This window comes from Stenella coeruleoalba (assembly GCF_951394435.1).
Source record: "Stenella coeruleoalba genome assembly, chromosome: 5".
NCBI classification, from domain to species: domain Eukaryota; kingdom Metazoa; phylum Chordata; class Mammalia; order Artiodactyla; family Delphinidae; genus Stenella; species Stenella coeruleoalba.
In genome coordinates, this window is record NC_137150.1 from 89,924,722 (window position 1) to 89,937,797 (window position 13,076).

Here is a 13,076-nt window from a genome sequence, read left to right on the forward strand (position 1 = left end):
AGTGGTATTCACTAACTGGTAAATAAAACGCTACTCACATAAGGACAGTGATGTGAACTGTCTTATCAGTGGTTGAATGATTTTTCTTTGTTCAAAGTGAGTTTTTAAAATCAAAAGTACACATGATTAAAAAAACATTTTTATTGCATAAGTCTAGTAGTCATTTGGCTTGCTTAAACAAAAATGTTTTCTTCTCTCCTCAAGAATATATTACTTCTAACCACAATTTGCCATTTTGAGGAAGTAAATGCCTATTTAAAAGTACTTATTTCCGGGTCCGCCCAGCAGTCTAGAGGCAGTATGCTAAAGCATTACACTAAATGCCTACCATTAGGACATTTGCTCATGCTGTCATCTGTATTTTGGCAGATGTTTTATCTTTGCCACTGAATTGTTAATGGAAATTTGAAAGGCCAGGTTCTAAAGAGGAAAAATAGGTGGTTTTCCCAAAATTGATAAACATTCTAAATCCAAAATGCATTATTAAAACTAAGTTTGCATTCCTTGATGTTAATTCAACTCTAGCTACTATACATTTATGTTCTTTTCGTGATGTAATTTTCATATAACCATTTTACCCATCTTTTAGGTTTTTGCTGTCATACCTTTTTATACAAGAGAAAATTTTTTTCTCTTTTTATACAAGAGAAAAATTTCTATATTTTTATATCTTGTGCCTCAGCATAATATAGTGCACTCTTGGGTTGTGATAAAGCAACTTTCACTTTATGTACTAGTGCCGATATTTCTTCTATGATAAAAGAACAAGAATGATAGTGTAGGATCAATTTTGCTAAACTCATTGTAGTAATAAAGTAAAAAAAATATAGAGCACCCAGGAAATTTGATTCTGATATACCTAGACTAAGACAGTAGAACCTGAATTTTCCCTCTTTGTGGTTACATGGAGTTGCAACAGGAATTAGAAGTTACACCCTGCTCTGAATATTTTATTCCATCTCCATGGAGCAGTTGTATAAGACTCAGAATCTGGTCAATCCCAGGGTTTAAGATTTAGATTAGGAGAATAAGTGCATATTTGAATACATGTCACACTTATAGGTTAAAAAGCAAGGCAAGGGATTTGGCAAGGGCAGGGTCTATCAAAATTGCTTTTCCTGTTTCAAGCAAGTGTGAGCCCACGTTATGCTCTAAGCATTTTGCAAGGCCCTCTTGGACATACAGACAAATTTCGGACTGTATGCCTCTTAATAACTTAAAGTGTAGTTTATGAAGAGAAGGGATTTTTTGTTTTTATACCGCAGTAATACTTAATATATTTTAAGTGCTTGATAAGGCTGTAATTCTGGATGTTACTGACTTTAAACTGCCCCGGGCCTTATAATTCTAGGTTGACCATTTCTGTTGCTATGAGGCCACTTTGAAATCAAGTGGGAGATTAGTTTGAGTTAGAACTAAACAGGTGTGGACACCTCCATTTTACCCCAGACTTTATTTAGTTTCTGTTGAGGAGAGATCTGACTAAATCCTCCTTTTGACTCTAATTCTAACCCAGTTCAGTTTGAGACTCCAGTTCTTCCTACCAGAGACCAAGCCTGATGGCAAATATTAGTAGGATTCATTTCTTGCAGGCGTCTTTACTCAACAAGCTTTGCTTCATTCACCTTAGTGACTGCTGGGGCTTCTTACCCCAATCCTGAACATCCATTCCAAGCAAATAATTAACTTCCTACTCTACTGCAAAAAATAGTGATGTGTGGTGTGGACTCTCTCAACTTCCCGCCCACCATTACTAAACTTGTCCATAATATCTTAGGCAACGTTCGTCTCATTCTCCTCCTTCACCCAGTGTCAGAAGTGTTCCTATTCACTTTCCAAGGAAAGGATCCCCTGTCTACAGCTCTTTCACTTCCACCATCTCGGAGACCTGCCTAATCACCTTGATCCTTAAGCTTTGAACCTTAGATCTTTCCTTCTTCATTGATTCCTTCGTCTTAGCTAGCAGACATGCTCAAGTTTCACCCCATATTAAAAACAAACAAGAAGAACAACCAAAAAAACCTTGGCCTTGTCCCAGGCTCCACGCTCTTTCCATTACTGCCTTCTTTCTCTGCTTTCTTATACTGCCGAGTCCCTAGTCTGCTGACATTGCTGCAGGTAAAGAAGCTAATGGTGAATTTTTAACTCTCTAGAGGCTGTTTTTACTCATCCTGCTTGACATCTGTTTTGTCCATATTAAGACCCTTGGTGTCTGCAGTGGCATTCTTTGCTGCCTCACCTACTTCTATCACTTCTTTTTCCCACATCGTTGGTTTGCTCCTCTTTAACTATTTGCTCCATAAATATTGGTATTCGCCAACACTTTATTCTCTGGTACCTGCTCTGTTTGCTTTGCAAGGACTCTCTGGGTGATCCTGTTTATGCTCACAGTTTCAATTACCACCTATATTCTTGGTATTTCCCAAGTCTTTGTAGCTCAGACTTTTCTTCTTAAATCCAAATTGATATATCCTGGGATCTACTGGACATCTCCATTTCATTGCACCACAGGTACCTTTAATACTCAGCCTATTAAATATTGAAAGAACATTCACCCCTAAATCTCTTTTCTCTATAGTTAATCCACAATCTAACTAGTTATGCATACTATTGATATTTTAGCTAGCAACTTTATTTTTATTTTATTTTACTTTTTAATTTTTTTAACAACTATATTGGAGTATAATTGCTTTACAATGGTGTGTTAGTTTCTGCTGTATAACAAAGTGAATCAGCTGTACATATACATAATCCCCATATCCCCTCCCTCTTGTGTCTCCCTCCCACCCTCCCTATCACACCCCTCTAGGTGGTCACAAAGCACGGAGCTGATCTCCCTGTGCTATGTGGCTGCTTCCCACCCACTATCTATTTTACGTTTGGTAGTGTATATATGTGCATGCCACTCTCTCACTTCGTCCCAGCTTACCCGTCCCCCTTCCTGTGTCCTCAAGTCCATTCTCTACGTCTGCGTCTTTATTCCTGTCCTGCCCCTAGGTTCTTCAGAACCATTTTTTTTTTTTTAGATTCCATATATATGTGTTAGCCTACAGTATTTGTTTTTTCCTCTCTGACTTACTTCACTCTGTATGACAGACTGTAGGTCCATCCATCTCACTACAAATAACTCAGTTTCGTTTCTTTTTATGGCTGAGTAATATTCCATTGTATATATGTGCCACATCTTCTGTATCCATTCATCTGTCAGTGGACACTTAGGTTGCTTCCATGTCCTGGCTATTGTAAATAGAGCTGCAATGAACATTGTGGTACATGACTCTTTTTGAATTATGGTTTTCTCAGGATATATGCCCAGTAGTGGGATTGCTGGGTCATATGGTATTTTTTTTAGTTTTTTAAGGAACCTCCATACAGTTCTCCATAGTGGCTGTATCAATTTACGTTCCCACCAACAGTGCAAGAGGGTTCCCTTTTCTCCACACCCTCTCCAGCATTTATTGTTTGTAGATTTTTTGATGATGGCCATTCTGACTGGTGTGAGGTGATACCTCGTTGTAGTATTGGTTTGCATTTCTGTAATGATTAGTGATGTTGAGCATCCTTTCATGTGTTTGTTGGCAGTCTGTATATCTTCTTTGGAGAAATGTCTATTTAGGTCTTCTGCCCATTTTTGTATTCGGTTGTTTGTTTTTTAGTTAACAACTTTACAATTCTTCTTTCTTCTTCTCCTTTACCTCCCACATCTGACTTATGTCGATTTTCCTTTTTTGTTTTTTTACTGTAATTTTTTGCCTTCTTTTCAGTTGTCATTTGCCTGGATTCCTGCAGTGATCTCTTAATGTATCTTCTTTCCCATCTCCTTTCCTGCCGCAATTCACCCTTCATACTGCTGTATTATTGTTTTTTAATGTAAATAAGTCTGAGTGGTTTGCTACTGCTTGTGTTTTCAACTCCACACTCCTCAGCATGACATTCAAGGAAGCCTTTACAATACTTCCTAACCATCTTTTCCAGCCCCCTTTCCTAGAGCTCACCTGAATAATCACCAGCCTGTGGTTATTCTCTTTCTTCATTCCTCTGTACTCATTGTGTACTCTGCCTAGAAAGCTCTTACTTTTCTATAACATTCCTACTTCTCCTTCCAGACCCAGTTTAAACACCACCTGGTAGGAAGAGCATTCTTAGACACTACAAGTAATTTTAAAGGAACTGTTCCATCCAATCTGCAACTGACTTGATTTAGATTTTTCATTAAAATATGTAGCTTCACGATACTGTAATCAGGTCTATAGAAGTAAGAAACAGTGGAGGATTCTTCTGAAATATGGAACAAGAGTGAATCTTCCCTGATATGATGTTTAGATTTTCCTTTCTTGGGATTCATACTTTAAATTTTTACATTCAGAAGAAATGTATTAAGTCCTACTTGCTGGACCCTGGGTCCAGCTCCATAGGATACCAAATGAAGACATGGTTCTTGCATTACTATCTTTTGATCCTAAAGGAGGGATCAGTAAAATAAAACAGTAGTTACAAGATTTGATAGTAAATGCAGTGACAGCACTTGAAGAGGGGGCAGTGGGAGCAATAAGAAGGGATGAATACAGTTGAGTAGTAGCAACGAAGGGGACAGGATTGAACATCTCAACCGTGCTTTCAGGAAGAGCCAAAGTTAGTGAACTGTAGCTGCCATTTATTGAACATTTGCTGTGTACGTGAAAGGCACTGAAATGAGAACTCCATGTTCTTTATCTGATTAAATCTTAACAAAATCTCTATGAGGTATACACTATCAATATTCACGTTTTATAGATGAGGAAACTGAGATACAGAAATTAAGTAACTTGCCTAAGGTTATACACTTAGAAAGTGCTAAGTCACCATCCAAGGTCTGACTCCAAAGTCTGTGCTCTTACCTGAACACCCAGTGAAAGGTACAGGCCTCCTTAGGCTGGGGAACAGCTTGTGTGTGGGGGGAAAGGCATGGAGAAGAGAGTGCATTTGCATATCCATGGAATTGCAAGGTCATTATGATTGGAGCTTAGTTTGGAAATGAGGGAGTACAGGAAGTGGAGCTGGACAGGATCTTGAAGGACCTAGTTTGTATTCCATGCTAATACCCTTAGAATTTAGCCTGAAAGTCGGGGGGCGGCGGGTGCTTTAAAGTATATTAGGCAAAAGAGTGTATATTTGCATTTGGAACAGTTATTTCGGGAACTGTGGAAAATACATGGCTGGGATGGGGAAACATTGAGGCTGAAGGCAGGGAGCTAGTTAGGAGGGTATGGCAATAGTTCAAGGCAGAAATGATGAATGTCTAATTAATTCATACAACAGACATTGGATTTAGGAACTGTTAAATAGGCTGAGCCTAACAAGAACTCTCCATGGCTAAGGAGAGGCCAGAATCCAGCGTGATTCGTAGGTCCAGGTCTGGTTGACTGGTGGATAATAGAAAACACTTTAGGGAAGTGAGGATTTGGAATGAAGATAGGCAGAGGGTAAATAGATTTTTGGACATGTTGACTCTGAAGTAACTGTAGTGCATCCAAGTGGAAACACATAGCAGCCAGTTGGCTTTCCAAGGTCTACAGTTAAGGAGAAAGGTGAGGCCTAGTTAAATAAAATGAGTGGGTAGTTAAAACCTGGAGTGAGGGGGAATACTGGGGCGGGGAGGGGTGGGGGGCAGCGTTGGACAGGAAGTCCTTAGGAACCTAATATTTATTGTGAGTCAAGGAATAGATTTCAATAAAGAAAAAATGCTGCCACGAGGTGGTGAAGGCTCTAGGAGGAAATCCAGAGACGTAGAAGCCAAGAGACAAGAGCAAGAAAGGAGCTGCCCACTGGCTCAAGAACTGTAGAGAAGTCAAGATAGAGAGTGAACCATGTGCATTCCGTTTTCACAGGGGATGATTGGTGACTTTGGCAAGAGCTTTTGTAGTGAAAAAGGCCAGGGTGGAGGCCAGGTGGCAGAGATTTAAGAAGTGAATAAGAGGTGAAGAAATGCATGTAGGTTATCTTTCTAGGATGCTAGGAAACAGAGACAAGTACAAGGGATTTTGTTTTTCAGTTGGCTAATATTCAAGCATTTACAAAAGTTTTTTTAAACCTACTGTAAATGAACTTGAGGGATGTCGGAGGATGATAGTCAACGAGGGAAAGTTCTCGAGGAGATTGATGAGCGTGGGGCAGAAATGTAAACTAGCTCTCAGGTGACAGGGTTCATTTCTGAAGAGGAGGAAATGAGGGGAAGAGAGGTGTGGATAGTTGGGGTAGCAGGAAAATTTATAGGTGGAAGTATTGGAAGCTTCTGGTTTCTTATCTGGAGGACTCAACTTGAAATAGGAAGAGAGGGCTCCTTCAGAGAGTATAAGATAACCTATTCCAAAAGGAGAGTGATTTCAGGGTTGTTACACGGGAGAGAACTTTTATGTGGAACATGTGAAACGATAAAAGATTGAAGGCCTAAATGGTCAGGGTCTATGGCAATCTTCTGTTGTTCCCCTAGTAGCAGCAAACATTTTCTTTTATTTTTTTAATAAATTTATTTATTTTATTTTATTTTTGGCTGTGTTGGGTCTTCGCTGCTGTGCGTGGGCTTTCTCTAGTTGTGGTGAGCGGGGGCTACTTTTTGTTGCAATGAGCGGGCTTCTCATTGTGGTGGCTTCTCTTGTTGTGGAGCACGGGCTCTAGGCACATGGGCTTCAGTAGCTGTGGCACACGGGCTCAGTAGTTGTGGCTCAAGGGCCCTAGAGCACAGATTCTGTAGTTGTGGCACATGGGCTTAGTTGCTCCGCGGCATGTGGGATCCTCCCCGACCAGGGCTCAAACCCATGTCCCCTGCATTGGCAGGCAGATTGTTAACCACTGTGCCACCAGGGAAGACCCAACAAATATTTTCCTTGAAATCCGTAAGACTGATTACTTTCCTGCCCATCCATAGCACTTCATTCAGGAAGGGCAGCCCTTATGACCTTGGGTTATAAAAAGTATGTGTCAGTCCCCCAAGTGAGAATTCTAAGCTTCTTAAAGATAATTCATACATTTTTTTCCATTAATGTATCCCCACATCCTGTCACAGTGTTTCAGATCAGGTGATTCTCAATAAACATTTGCTGCATGTTAGCATTTCTGACCTAGACCTGTGTACTGTGAGTATCATGTATTAAGCCTTTTCTGAAAGTGTATAGCAGCTGTTTTGAGGACTGTGTTATGAGATGGTTTGAGTTGGTGGTCTGTATTCACAGAGGTTGTAAGGTCCAATATTTTTGGCATTTGATATAAGTTAATTTTCTCATTTCATTTGTTAATTTATCTGTAACTCTAGCATGGCTGATGGTTATACTTATCAATTTCTATCTGATTTAGACTGCTGTAGGCATTTCTTGATTATTCAGAACTTACTTATTCATGATAATTATCTATATGATCCTTTATTTGCTCTATTTTAGATCATTTCTTCACTCTGCTGTTTCATCAAAAGGCAGTAGGCAAAATAGAGAAAAACCAAATCAGATAATTTTACTGCTTAATAGCTTTTTAACAAATGTTTATAGAGGATGAAGTTGTAGTTAACAGCTGATGGAGCAACATTTTTGGACTATATTTATTAATTATTAGTGCAAGGATTATTCAAATTATAGTTTATCCAGGTCAATTTCACTTTGAAGTTTATTGACAGCATTTATTCTACTTAAATTGCTTCAGCTATAAAAATGTTTGCATTAATATGACAACAAATAACAGTGTAATCAGTGCTTTCTGTATTCTTTCGAAAATTCGTTTTCTAAACATAAGTTATGAAATCGTGGAGTGCTTGCTGACTGCTTCTTACTTACTTAGAAGCGGTCTTACCACTTCTAAAAAAGATCGCTGGGATAACTTAGCTCTTCACTTGTATCTCTTTAATTAAAGGATAATTTTTAGAAGGTAAAATCTTGACTCAAACAAATATAAAATGAACATGTGTCAAAGTTTTTATTTCACATTAATAAGCAAACCAGCAAGACGGTACAACCATCTTGGTTTTAAAAGAGAATTCGAAGAATAGACACATGTACATATGGGAAATCAGGAATGGTGAAATGAATTTGTGAGCAAATGCAAAATTGGTCAGTGTCCTCAGCACAGTAAAATGTAATTTAAAAAAAAATTTTTTTTTAAATTTTTGGCCACGCTGCAAGGCATGCAGCATCTTAGTTCTCCAACCAGGGATCAAACCCGTGCCCCCTGAAGTGGAAGCACTGAGTCTTAAGCACTAGACCTCCAGGGAAGCCCCTAAAATGTAATTGTTTAAATTCCTCTCTTCCACCAGGTGGAAATCAATGGCAGAACAAAGTTTATTTGTATCTCTATGGATCTGAATCATTCGCATTACCATCAGTTTTCTACAACTTACAAAGTTGTAAAAGCAGCCCAGTCTTAGCAAAATGCACAGGCCCCTATAGAATCAGATATTCCAAAAGCATCTCTCAGACAGTGCCCAGCACTCCGCTGAAAGGACTCCCGGTAATCTTTTTGTCCATTTCAAAATCGTTGACCATATTTTCTGACACTTTCTTTCCTTTCTAATTCCAACATCATAGCCACTTTTCTTCTCTCCTTGTACACTGTAGTCTCCCACTAATGCTTATTTCTCAGGGGAAATAATTTACAACTCCAAGGTTTTGAAGAATGCAGTTGGAAGTCCAGGTTTTGCCTGGGGCTTCCTGATATTTGGGTGGCTAGAAATATAAAGAACTAGGGAGAGGTGAGCTATGGAGGCCCACGGGATTGATGCAGACTGCAGATTCCCAGAAATGTAACAATTTAGACCTGCCAGTCAGAGAAGGTCTGGAACATTACATTAAAATGCTGTATAGTGCTTAGTTTTTATAGTATCATCCTACATATTTATAGCACAGTATTGTTTAGAGAGCACTTGCCAATATATTTTCTCCTGTGTTGCTGACCACAATTCTGTGAAGCAGCCCAGTGTTCGTTTTTGTTTGTTTGTTTGTTTGTTTTTGCGGTACGCGGGCCTCTCACTGTTGTGGAGCACAGGCTCCGGACGCGCAGGCTCAGCGGCCATGGCCCACGGGCCCAGCCGCTCCGCTCCGCGGCATGTGGAATCCTCCCGGACCAGGGCACGAACCCGCGTCCCCTGCATCGGCAGGCGGACTCTCAACTACTGTGCCACCAGGGAAGCCCTTTTTGATCCTCTTACTTACAGAGAGTAAACCAAGGCATAGAGAAGTTAAGTGAATTGCTTAAGGTCGCATACTGAAAATTGACAGAGATGGGATTTGTTCTCAGGCTTCTTGAACATTGTTCAGTTCATATTCCACTCTGCATCCTAGCATTCAATTCAGTGGGCATTTATTGAATAGTAATTATGTTCCTAGAGTAATACCATCCTATGCCCCGATGAAGGAAAAAATCTTATGGATGAATGATTAAACTTGAGGTTTTATTTATATTTGTTAGTGCTTTTTTTGAGAGAAACACCAAGGAACTACTTAGATGAAAGAGTTGATAAATGGCTGAAGAATATGGAAGACAACTACAATTTCTCCACATTTTTACACATTCTAGATGAAAGGTGATGCATTTCTCAATCCCTCTTTTATAAGGCAACAACCAGTAGTTTATCCTATTGAAAAGAGTTGATGGAATATATGCTACTTATTAGCAGTATCTCCTCTTGGTTTCAACTTGCATCTTAGCTTTATTTTGGGTGGTTTTTGGTTTCTAGAAGGAAGGGATACCTGTAATATACATTTGGAAGTTGTTCCTTAGTTTCAGTGAAATGTGGGAGTGGGAAAATACCATTCAATTGTGTATAATCTTTTATAATACTTGCATACAAAATGTCTGTTGCTGTCTGTATTTTGCAATGGGAAAATAGCCATAGAGAATGTTTTTTTTCTCCTTAGCATTCTAAGACTTTCCATCCTAGTGGAAAGATGTGATGTGACTCATGTGATTTACTTTTTATATTTAAGTACAGTAGAGCCTGACACCATTTTCGGAAATGCAACATAGGGATAGAGATAAACTTCATATCAGTTTAGCAAGTTCTATTTGGAGGAATGTATAGAAGTTAAGACTGAATATAATATTTGGTTTTATTTTCTGTTTAAAATTTTCTCATAGTAAGGATAGTATTTTTCTACATATATCAGAAGACAGTAATGATTACTTCAAAGCTTCCAAAGCCAGATACTACACCTGCATGTTCTAACACAGTTGCTGAATTTATTCCCAAGATGTGTGAGAATGTATATTTTGTTTTACTGGGAATGAATAAGCAAGAAGTGTACAGTATTGTCTATCAGCTGTGCATGTTAATATTAAAATAATTTGTTTCTTTTTTTAACCTTGCCCATCTTCTCTTCTCTATAGCTGCTTGCTTGCTTAAGTGAACAATAGAAGTATTTCTCTTTATCTTAAGGATTTGTAACATACGTAAAATCTCATAGTATAGAATTCTGTAATGAAATGAAACCATTTTATTTCTCTTTTCCAGGTTCAGCTCAGCTAATATTCAATACAACCAAATCTGTAGAATACACCGTTTGCAATCAAACTGTTGTCATCCCATGTTTTGTTAATAACATAGAGGCGAAGAGCATCGCTGAATTGTATGTCAGTTGGAAATTTAAAGGAAAAGACATTTTCATCTTTGATGGAGTTCAGCAAAAGTCCAATTCCAGCGATATCTTTACTAGTGCAAAAATCTCACCATCAGAATTACTAAAAGGCATTGCCTCTTTGACGATGGATAAACGTGAAGCCGTCTTAGGAAACTACACTTGTGAAGTAACAGAATTAAGCAGAGAAGGCGAAACAATCGTAGAACTAAAATATCGTGTTGGTAAGACTTCTATAAAGTTTCCCCTTTATTTCTCCTGAAGCAACATGATCCTGTTAGAAAGGGGGGGGTAACATGGGGCCACCAACTCGTTTGAATCAAAAAGCAGACTATTAATAATAAATGTTGATGGAATGTTTAGCAGCTTTAAGATCACGAGTTTTATCTTATATGCTCTTCTGCTTTTCACAGTAAATCTCCTTTGTTGTTGGTTAATTTGTACATTGTGTGGTTCTCAAACTTTTTGTCTGAGGACTGTTATATTGCGGTGAGCAGTCCGGGGGGTCATCTCCTCTGCATTTCTGTTTGCTGCCATCAAAAGTACTTTCTTTCATGTGATTAATTTTCAAGGCTTTTTCCAATTATTTTGCCTTTTTTTTAACCTTACACTTTGATCAATGGTTGACAAGTCCCAGCCATGCTTCCTCTGGAAAGAACAGATTAGGAGGAGAATCAGAATATTAAAAATCAGGTTATCATAGATGATTCCTTGAGGTTTCCTGTGCTTAGCCTTGCTTTGTTATTTTTTCCCTTGGCCAAGATGTGGGAGAGCTAGGGATCCAATTTAATTTATTTATTTATAATTATTTAAATTATAGCACCGTTATTCTGCCCTTTCTTCACAAACTTGAGTTGGTGAGTTGCATAAAGCAGTAGTTACCTGGAGTAAATTTAAAGTCTCCTTTGTTTCTATTCTTTGCTGTGCCAGCTGAGTTCTTCAACCACATAGAAGTACATTTCAACCTCCTATTTTGAAAGCTGTATTTAGAATCACTAGACATATTACCGATCTCAGGATTAGATCATACTTTAAGAACCTCTGCTTTCAATGGGATCAGATCAGTTCAGTTGGATCCACTGTTTGCCTCTGTTCTTCTCGCATTTACTGTTACTAAATATCTGTTACCACGTTGGGAATGGGGAGTTTAGGTTGATAGAATATTTTGACATTGCTTAGGATTAGGAATCAACAGATCTGAGTTATATCCCCTATTCTGCAACTTAACTGTTCACCTTTATGGTATGGAGAAGTTACTTTGCCAAGTCAAGTTACCTCATCTCTAAAATGGGGATGAAAATAGATACTTGCTTTTATGTATTCTACAGTCTAATGAGCACCAGATGAGATCCCTTGTGTACAAGTGCTTTGTGAACCAAAGTGCTTTGCAGATGTAAATTGTGTTTTGGGGGTGTTTGTTTTATGAAGGAAGGTATCAGGTTGCTGAAGCTGGCCTGGGGTGTTGTGAGAGGGAGGGCAGGAGATGGCTTAGAGTAGGCTAGCAGAATCTGGAAAGCTTTTCTGCTCAGAAATCTCTCTTACACTGTAACTTTTATTAATTTGATATTAATTTGGGCTGAAGAGCTTTTTTTCTTTATTTTAGAGTATACCTTTCATCAGGAGTCTAATCTGGAGTTGGATAACCTAATATCTAGTTGAAATTTCTGAAGGAATGTACAGCTTCATTGGAATGAAAAAACAAGGCATAGGGACCAGTAATTTTTTAGTGTAGTGTAGGTCACTGAGCGGTAAACTCAAGATATGAGACTTGAAAGGCCAGAAGATGGAATGAAGATGGATGAGAAAGTAATACCAACATCTGAGATGAAGAGAAAGTTTATAATTTTGTGTGTGATTGTTTCATCTTTCTTTGTTTTCAAAGTACCCTATAAAAATATGAACTGTGTTTACTCTGGGACCATTCAAATGAGGAAGTACTGTTTCACTGTAGAGAACGTAGAAAATTCTACCAGAGGTCTCAGACATTTGGCTTTGCATTCATTTTTATTTTTGAAATACTTATAGATTCACAGGAAGTTGCAAAGATAGAACAGAGTGGTGCTTAGGGGTGCTGGGTACTCTTCACTCAGTTACCCCAGTGGTTGGTTACCTCTTATATAATGATACTAAAATATCAAAACCTGGGGCTTCCCTGGTGGCACAGTGGTTAAGACTCCGCCTGACGATGGAGGGGACACGGGTTCGTGCCCTGGTCCGGGAAGATTCCACATACCGCGGAGTGGCTAGGCCCATGAGCCATGGCTGCTGAGCCTGTGCGTCCAGAGCCTGTGCTCCGCAACGGGAGAGGCCACAACAGTGAGAGGCCCGCGTATTGCACAAAAAAAAAAAAAAAAAAGAAAATCAAAACTTGGAAGTTGACAATGGTACAATGTACGTATATTCTTTGTCATTTTATGATATGTATATTTATGTAACTACCACCATAATCATATAAAGCTATTTCATTTGCACAAAGCTCTCCCT

General features: G+C 38.7%; 1 protein-coding gene across 3 annotated transcripts in view; it reads left to right on the forward strand.

Moving 5' to 3' along the window:
- Positions 1–13,076, forward strand: part of CD47 (CD47 molecule) — a 54,451-nt gene that overhangs the window by 2,318 nt on the left and 39,057 nt on the right. For all 3 annotated transcript variants that reach the window (XM_079922610.1, XM_079922611.1, XM_079922612.1), the window contains exon 2: positions 10,469–10,816. In XM_079922610.1, the coding sequence (XP_079778736.1) occupies positions 10,469–10,816 (348 nt within the window). The remainder of the gene's footprint in view (positions 1–10,468; positions 10,817–13,076) is intronic.